The 9,020-nt window shown below is 42.1% G+C and overlaps 1 protein-coding gene across 1 annotated transcript in view; it reads left to right on the forward strand.

The window, feature by feature from the left end:
- Mrps28 (mitochondrial ribosomal protein S28) overlaps positions 1-4,870 on the forward strand; it is a 105,302-nt gene extending 100,432 nt beyond the window's left edge. Inside the window, exon 3 of the mRNA XM_034516130.2 lies at positions 4,586-4,870. Within this exon, the coding sequence (XP_034372021.1) occupies positions 4,586-4,754 (169 nt within the window). The 3' untranslated portion in view covers positions 4,755-4,870. The remainder of the gene's footprint in view (positions 1-4,585) is intronic.
- The last annotated feature ends 4,150 nt before the right edge of the window (positions 4,871-9,020 follow it).

Genomic DNA, 9,020 nt, shown 5'->3' on the forward strand with positions numbered 1-9,020 from the left:
TTGCCCATGTGGTTTGTCCTTGCGATTGAACACCTTGCTCGTGTGATTCTTCTTAACCCTCAGAGTATAAATTGTCTGATGCTCTGAACAGAGTTGGCCATTGCATGAGACTTTAGTCCACCTTATTTTTAGGCCCTGCTTTGCCAGGTTCACACCTTGGAGTAAGCTGTAAACAGCAGTGCAGTGAGGACAAGCGATCTACAAACACATGCTGTAGCTCCTGGTAATGGAGAGGAGTGTTGGTGCAACCTCTCGTGAGCGAACCCTCATCCCTGGGGTTGACTCCTATGCTGTACACGCTCCAGTTGTTGTGCACTAAGGATTTAAAACTATGCCCAAGCCGTGATACCTAGTTAATTTGTTTAAATAAAGACAGACCATGTAATGTTACTGTCTCTCAGGGGAGAGGGGCTAGAAAAGGTGACTGGTTTCACTGTGTCTAAGTTTTATCAAAAACCATTTACTTTCATTATCAGAAAAAAATTAACTTCATAAAAATTAAACAGCCCAACTGTTTACTTGATGGCCGTGCACAGACCCCCGAGTGTGTGAGCAGAGCCTGGGAAGTGGTCGTGTGGTTCACCAGCACTGTTTTCAGTAAACTTCCTGAAAATATTGTTTTTACATTTTCCATTTATGTAAGATCATTTTAATTTTAAAATTAATTAAATTTGGTATGGTTGGAGGTTAGTAGTAACCACTTACCTAGAATGCATGAGACCCTGTGTTTGATTCTCAGCACTCCATAAGTAAGAAAATAAATAAATAACCTTATGGGATTGAAGTGTTTCATCTTTAAAGATTTATAGTTTCCAGAGAAATGACTCAGCTGTTCAGAGTGTGCTGCTCCTGCAGAGGCCTCGGTCTGACTCCCAGCACCCGTCCTGAGCTGCTCCCACCCACCAACAAGCCCAGTTCTAGAAGGATCTCATGCCTCTGGCCTCTGAGACACCTGCACACATGTGCACTTCACACATACAGACATAAACATGTATACAAATTAAAAACAATAAAAAGAAATCCTTTAAAAAAAGTTTTTTGGAACATAACCTACCACCAATAGAAAGAGAAAAAAATAACAAAAAGGCAGATGATTATTAGTTTTCATTTGATGATATATTGACCAACTTGAGTTCATATATGTGATCCTGGTTTTACACTTTTTTCTTAATTTACTGATGGATTTTTTTTTTTTGCCTTTACTTTTTATTGATCATGAATTTCATGTTTTGCACCCCAATCCCAAGCATTTCCCTATCCCCTTTTGTATCTGCCTTCCCCCTTGCAACCGCCCCTCAAAAGAAAATAAAAATAGAAATGAAAAACAGCAAAAAAAAAAAAAAAAAAAAAAAGAACCCCCCAAAATAAACAAAAACCACTAGTTGTTGTGGAATCTACAATGTATCACAGTATGTCCCACAATATACCCTTTTGTCTACACATCATCATTTGCAAATATTCTTTGCTATGACTGATTCACAGTCTCTTGTTTCTGCAACACTATCAATACTGGATCCTCATCTGGACTCCTCTCACATATCCTGTTGTTTCCTTGTGTCATGGAGACACTGCAGCTTGAATGTTCCAGCAGTTCATAGATGGGGTATATGTTTGGGTGGGCCAACTCATGGTAGTTGATCTGGTCAGCTCACCAACTCTCCAACACCCACACTACCAGGGGCAAGCTTTCTGGCACTGCTCCAGCTAGCTCACCTAGTTCAGAAGCTGGCAAGGGGTGGGGCCAGCTCTGTGCAGCCCTTGGATATCAGCATGGTCCCTGGCAGCAGCCCAGACCAGGGACATCCCTGCGGCCTTTGGTAGTAATATGGACCATGGACCCAGACATGGCCCTCAGTGGCAGCACAGGCCAGAACTTGACCCTGCCCTCAGGTGGCAGGGCAGTCCTCACATCAGGCTGTTTCTTGCCACCCTTATGTTTCCAGTTCCTCCTCTTTGTAGTATCCAACCATTGTGCTTCTCTTTCTCTCCTGTCTCTACTCATACTAGTTCGCCATAGTGGCTCCTGCTTCAGTTGGACCATGTGGCGAGCGGGACTTCTGGTATCTTTAAATGTTTGTCTAACCCAAAGATTCCTAAGGAAATAAGTCCCTGGCCAAAGTTAAACAGGACACAGTAAAACTGTATGTAATTCAACATAGAGTCGTCCAGTCTCCTGGGTGAACCTCCGCACCACCAACTGGAGAGATGAGCAGATAGGCCAATGGTGAGAAGCAACGTAGCAGGACATGTCAGTCAGCTGTGATCTCCACCCTGCAGGTCCTGCTCTTCCTCCTGGGCTAGGATGCTGCTCTGGGAGTCACAGTGACTCAATTAGTGGCCGGTTTTCTCAAAGGAAGAAGACATAAGCCCTCTGGCACTTGTTTGTTACTGGCTCTATTGCTGGACAGCGTAATTCACCATTTTCCAAGGAGCAAGAACAGCAGCCTCCTTCCTTCTCAGTTCATAACTGCTCAGCTCCTCTGGCTTCTGTCTCCCCACCACCTATTTGCTCACTTCTTTCTCTCCCATCAGTCCACCACCTACAAACTCTGTACAAAGGCACGTGGGAGGGGGTGCTGCCTGGTCTGGGTGAAAGCAGACAGTGTATTTTTGCAGGAGTGGGATTTGAGGAGAAAATGGGAAGTCTGTGCCGGGGTGAGTTGGTAAGTCCTGGCTGGACAGCAGGTTAGCTAGTAATGAATTTTGGTTTCTGGACCTTGGTGTTTAGTCTTGGGAATGAGTTAGTGGCCAAATAAGGAAATAGACCGTGGAGGCTAGCTTTAGGGATGTAATCTAAGGGTTTAGCAAGGCAGAGGGAAGGGGAAAAGGCAAACCCCACTGGTGCCATGTTTGCAGTGTTTGGGCCTGCTAGATAGTCCTTCACTTACAGACTTACGAATCCTGTAGTGTTAACCCTCAGCTATTTTTATACCCATAAAGCATTACTGCTGTGGTCACTGTGCTGTCTTGAACTTATTCCTGCTCTGTAACTGTACCTGTTGTGTTCTTGAATTAACACCTTCCCAACCCCCACAGGCAACCACCATTCTCCTTGTCATTTCTATGAGTTCAACCTTCTCTGGCTTGCATGTAAATGAGATTATTCAACATTTTCTGCATCTGGCTTATTCCATGTTACCTGGTATCTTTCAGGTTTCTCCAACTGCTTTTATGTTTAGTGCTGGTTGGCTGGTTGGTATGGTCTATCTCAGATAGCAAGTATTTTGCACTTGGAATTTTATCCATGCTACATTTGTAATATTTTACTTCATTTGAAATAATTTTAGGTGGAAAAAAACATATCTGAGTTTTTTCCTTCTTAAAACTTTGTCTTTAACAATAAGTGACATTAAAAATAAACAGTAGTTCTAAGAACTGACTTGTTTGAATTTCAAAATTGAATACATTGTTTTATTTATAGTATAAAAATATTTAAATAGCTGAATATGGTGGTACACACCTGTACTCTCAGCACTGTATTCTCAGTGATGGCAAGAGGACTAGGGCCAGCCTGGGCTACATGATATCCTATGCCAGGTGTACATGTATAAGGGCTTGGACTTGGCTCCCAGAGCGTCATACAGCTAAGTATGGTAGCACTGACTGGAGCAGAGCTAAAGACAAATGAATCCCTCAGGCTCACTGGTCAGCCAGCCTAGCCTGTTGATGAGCCTCGGGTTCAATGAAGGACCCTGTCTTAAAAAGTAAGGTGGAGAATAACCTAGGAAAGATGCCTGACATTGCCCTCTGGCCTCAGTAGGCATGTGCACACACATACAATTGCGTATGTACCTGCACACATGTATGCATGCTATAAATCCCGCAGATACAAGGAGAAACACCACAGAGACCGAGATCATGGCCAAATCAATTAAAGCAAGTGTTTTCACTCATATATGTAGGCTATCTCCCCTTAAAGGCAGTGTTCAGGAGATCAGCATTAGATATGGGTGAGATATGGGTTTGGTTTTTTTTTTTTTATAGTTCAGTAATAGTGGGTTTCCAAATGGGGGATTTGACATGCAGAAAGGCAGTTATGTAAGCATAGCAAGTTGGTCATAGTAACCTTCGGAAATAAAGACAAGTTTGCAAGGTGGTCAAAACAAGGTGGCCATGACAACAGGTGGTTGCAACAAGATAGTCTTGATAACAAAGGCATGGTTGCCATTCCTGGAACAGGCCATACAGAACCATTTGTAGTTAAGGGTACAGATGTGGTGGCATAGCCCAATTCTTGAGAAACAGATTCAATCATAGACAAGAATGAATCTAGTTTGTCTTTATTATAAGATAGCTTTTAAGTCTAAGATGGAAGCAGGCTGGATTATCAATATACCCACATAAGCACGTTTACACACCACACATTCATACACACACTAAATAAATAAAAGTAAAAATTTTTAAAGGCAACTTTAAATTAAAAATTCTGATATACTTGAAAATCATATACAACTGTTTTTCACATACCAGTGTGAACTTAAAAAGCTTGAGCGAATAAAAATGAAAATTAGGATATGCATTTCATTTTCAAATCTGTTTATGTGTGACCTGCATTATTGATGGACCTTTTTTCTTTATTTCTTAGGAAGTACCAGAGGGGCACCAGGGTCCGGCTGCGGCTCCTGGATCTTGAGCTGACATCTAGGTTCCTAGGTGGGACCACAGATACAACTATACTGGAGGCTGATGCAGTTCTCTTAGGCCTCCAAGAGAGCAGAGACTCAAAATCAAGAGAGGAACAACTCAACAAGTAATGAACTCTGCTTGCTGCATTCGTACCCATTTTGAGCCCAGAAAGCTGTCAAGAATACAATCAGAAAACTGTAAATAAATAATTGAATAAAGTTGTAATAAACGAAAAGTCATCACAGCTCTTCCCTGCCATGGTTATTTTGGGCTTCCCCGACCCCTTTTTCCTATCAATTTTTTGTTGGGTTGGGGTAATACAAGCAATCCTGAATGTTTCTCTAATTCAGTCGGTGCTTTGAATACCATCTGAGTGGGTGATTTGAACCAACAGTAAACAAATAATAGTCAAGAAAAATGTATTGTGTGTTAGTTGTTCCTGCTCAGGAGAAAAATAAAGCAAGAATGATTGCAAGGTTCCCGGTCAAAATTCAGGTGTGGCCAGCACAAGGTCACAGAGCAGTGACCCAGAGGGACTTATGGGGGAAGTGAGGAAGCCACAATAGTCTCTGGGGGACAAGATTCCCACAGAGGCAGTGCCTAGTGTAAAGCCCCTGAGATAGGCCTGGGCTTCTCCAGTTCAAGACAGGAAGAAGCAGAGGTGTTGGAGAGAAGCAAGGGTCCTTCGACATTTGCTTGCAGTGATCCAGAAGAAGGTTTCCTGGAGGATTCTTGGAAGAGGTCAGAGTATGATCTGCCTGTTACTTTAACTGGATCCCTTCAGTAGATTGGCTGAGTAGTCTTAACAGTGAACAAGAGTTACCATAGTGAGACATGTCAGGAGACTAGTGATCCATTGTCCAGGTAAGAGACACCAGGGAGAGTCACAGGGATAGGTGGAGAATTGTTGGAATCTGGGTGTATTTTAAAGATAAAGCCGGCAAGATTCCCTACACAGTGAATATGGATTAGGAGAAATGGAGTGGATGGGGAGACATTGAGAGTTTTGCCTTTTACAATTGTCCTTAACTGAGCTGTAAAGGAACAGGTCTGAGAGGACTGTCCAGAACTCAGTTTGCAGCATGTTGAGATACTTACTGGACATTTAAGTGGCGATATCCCAAAGGCAGATAGTAGTAGGTCTGGATAAAAGATAAAAAACTTGTAAGCTACAGGCATTTTAAAGGGGGCAGTAGAAGAACATCAAACCACATGCATTTAATCCTAGCACTCAGAAGGTAGAGGCAGGTGAATAGACATGAGTCAGGAATTAGCCTGATCTACATAGCAAGTTCCAAGCCAGCCAAAGCTACATGGTGAGGTGTATGCATTTTCTTTGGCAGTTTTATGTGTATCATGAAGTCCTAAAGTGCAAGGATGTAATTCAGTATAGAACACTTGTCTTGCATGTATAAGACCCTGAGTTTTATACTCAGTACTACAAGAAAACAAAAATGTTTTATCTGAAGTCCCACTGGTGGACTTGCCAGATGGGTGGAGTAATCTGGAACTACCAAGTTGATCAGAATGTCATACACAGCTTCTAACAAGGTCATATCAGAATAGATTCTCTCCACGATGGCTGACCTTGTGTAGGAAAACAACATGGCCTTTTCTGACCTAGTCCAAGAAATAATGTAGCTTCTCACCTTCCCAGAACATTGTTAAACGTGGGAATGCCGTTTCACTGTGATGGGGAGAACAATACTTCACTTCTTCCTAGAGGTGTGGTATAGTCACACGGAGATGAGACGAGGGTCCACAATAAAGAATGGACTAACTTTCTGCCCAGTCCTTCCTACTTGGACAGACTGCTAGTCTACTCACCTGAAGATACCACATCCTGAGGCATCCCAGGAGATCTGCTGCACTCAGGGCATCTGACTCCACAGCCTGACACATCCCAGGAGATCCACTGCACTCAGGGCAACTGAGCAACTGATCGCCAGCTTGTCTGCTCCCCTGAAGACACCACAGCCTGAAGGCATCCCAGGAGCTCCTCTGTTCACAGGGTAACTAGGCAACAGACACCAGTCTGAAGACCTCACAGGGGCTCTGTGGCGTGCAGGGCAACTGGCTCAACAGACTGAAAGCCTCCCTGGAGTTCTGCTACACACAGGGAAATACAAACAACAGTCCATAGGCCTCCCTGGAGAACAGCTTCACACAGGTCAACAGCTTGACTGCTTCTCTGAAGACCCAACAGTCTGAAGGCCTCCCAAAAGATCTACTGTAGCCTGGGCAACAGATCAGCATCTTCTCTGCCCCTCTGAAGAGCCCCCAGCTGGAAGGCCCCACAAGAGGTCTGCTACAGCCAGGGCCACAGGCCTACCAGGAGATCTGAAGCAACCCAGGGACAAAAGAGGCAGACTCCAGACAGAGTCACCCAGACCAACAAACACCAGGGATAACCAGAGGGTGAGAGGCAAGTGCAAGACCATAAGCAACAGAAGTCAATATATGTGGGCATCATCAGAACCCAGTTCTCCCAGCACAGCAAGCCCTGAATACACCAACATACCTGAAAATCAGGAAGCTGACCTTCTATCTCATGAAGATAATAGAATAAAGATAATAAACTTCCCCAACCTAAAGAAAGAGATGGCCATGAAGGTACAAGAAGCCTATAGAACACCAGATAAACGGGACCAGGAAAGAAAATCCTCTTATCACATAATAATCAAAATGCTAAATGCACAGAACAAAGAAAGAATATTAAAAGCTTCAAGGAAAAAGGGCCAAGTAACATATAAAGGTAGACATACCAGAAGTACACCAGACTTCTCAACAGAGACACTAAAAGTCAGGAGAGCCTAGTCAGAGGTTATGCAGACTATAAGAGAAAACAAATGCCAGCCTAGGCTACTATACCCAACAAAACTCAGTCAACATAGATGGAGAAACCAAAATATTCCAGGACAAAACGAAATTCAAACAGTATCTATCAAGGCCTACAGAGGATCCTAGAAGGAAAACTCCAACACAAGGAAGGTATCTACACCAAAGAAAATACAAGATATTAAGCATCTCACAACAAAGCCAAAAGGAGAGAACAACAAGCACATAAAGCCACCTACAAAATCAAACATACCAGGATCCAACAGTCATCTGTCTTTAATATCTCTCAATATTAATGGACTCAACTCATCTATAAAAAGACATAAGCTAAAAGACTGAATACGCAAACAAGATCCAGCATTTTGCTGCATACAAGAAACACACCACAATAACAAAGACAGACACTATCTCAGAGTAAAAGGGTGAGAAAAGGTATTCTAAGTACATGGTCCCAAGAAACAAGCTGCAGTTGCCATCCTAATATTCAATAAAACAGACTTTCAACTAAAAGTTATCAAGTATGATGAGGAAAGACACTTCATATTCATCAAAGGGAAATCCACCAAGAGAAACTCTCAATTCTGAACATCTATGCCCCAAATGCAAGGGCACCCACATTCATAAAAGAAACTTTACTAAAACTCAAAACTTACATTGAATGACACACAATAATAGTGGGAAACTTCAACACTCCACTCTCACCAATGGACAGGTCATTGAAACAGAAACTAAACAGAGACACAATGAAATTAATAGAGGGATGAACCAAATGGATTTAACAGATATCTACAGAACATTTCACATAAAAGCAAAAGAATACACCTTCTTTTCAGCAATTGACAATAAAGTTAGTCACAAAACAACCCTAAACAGAAACAACTACTATGCAGTAGTCCTATGCATTCTATCAGATCACCATGGCTTAACACTAGTCTTTAATAACAGCAAAAACAACAAAAAGCCCACATACATGTGAAAACTGAACAACTCTCAGTGATAACTTGGTCAGGGAAGAAATAAAGAAATTAAAGACTTCTTGGAATTTAATGAAAATGTTGACACATCATACTCAAACTTATGGGACACAATGAAAGCAGTGCTAAGAGGAAAATTCATAGCACTAAGTGTTCTGGTAAAGAAGCTAGAGATCTTTCACTAGCAACTAAACGGCACACCTGAGAGCTCTACAACAAAAAGAAACAAACCCAAGAGGAGCAGACAGCAGGAAATAGTCAAACACAGGGCTGAAATCAACCAAATAGAAACAAAGTGAACAATACAAAGAATCAACAAAACCAAAGCTGGTTCTTTGAGAGAATCAGCAAGCTAGATAAACCCCTAGCCATACTAACTAAAGGGCCCAAAGACAGTATCCAAATTAACAAAATCAGAAATGAAAAGGGAGACATAACAGAAACAGAGGAAATTCAAAAAAATCATCAGATCCTACTACGAAAGCCTATACTCAACAAAACTGGAAAATGTAGATGAAATAGATGGTTTTCTAGACAGATACCACATACCAAAGTTAAATCAAGAGCAGGTAAACTATCTAA

Source organism: Arvicanthis niloticus, chromosome 13 (genome assembly GCF_011762505.2).
Source record: "Arvicanthis niloticus isolate mArvNil1 chromosome 13, mArvNil1.pat.X, whole genome shotgun sequence".
NCBI lineage: Eukaryota > Metazoa > Chordata > Mammalia > Rodentia > Muridae > Arvicanthis > Arvicanthis niloticus.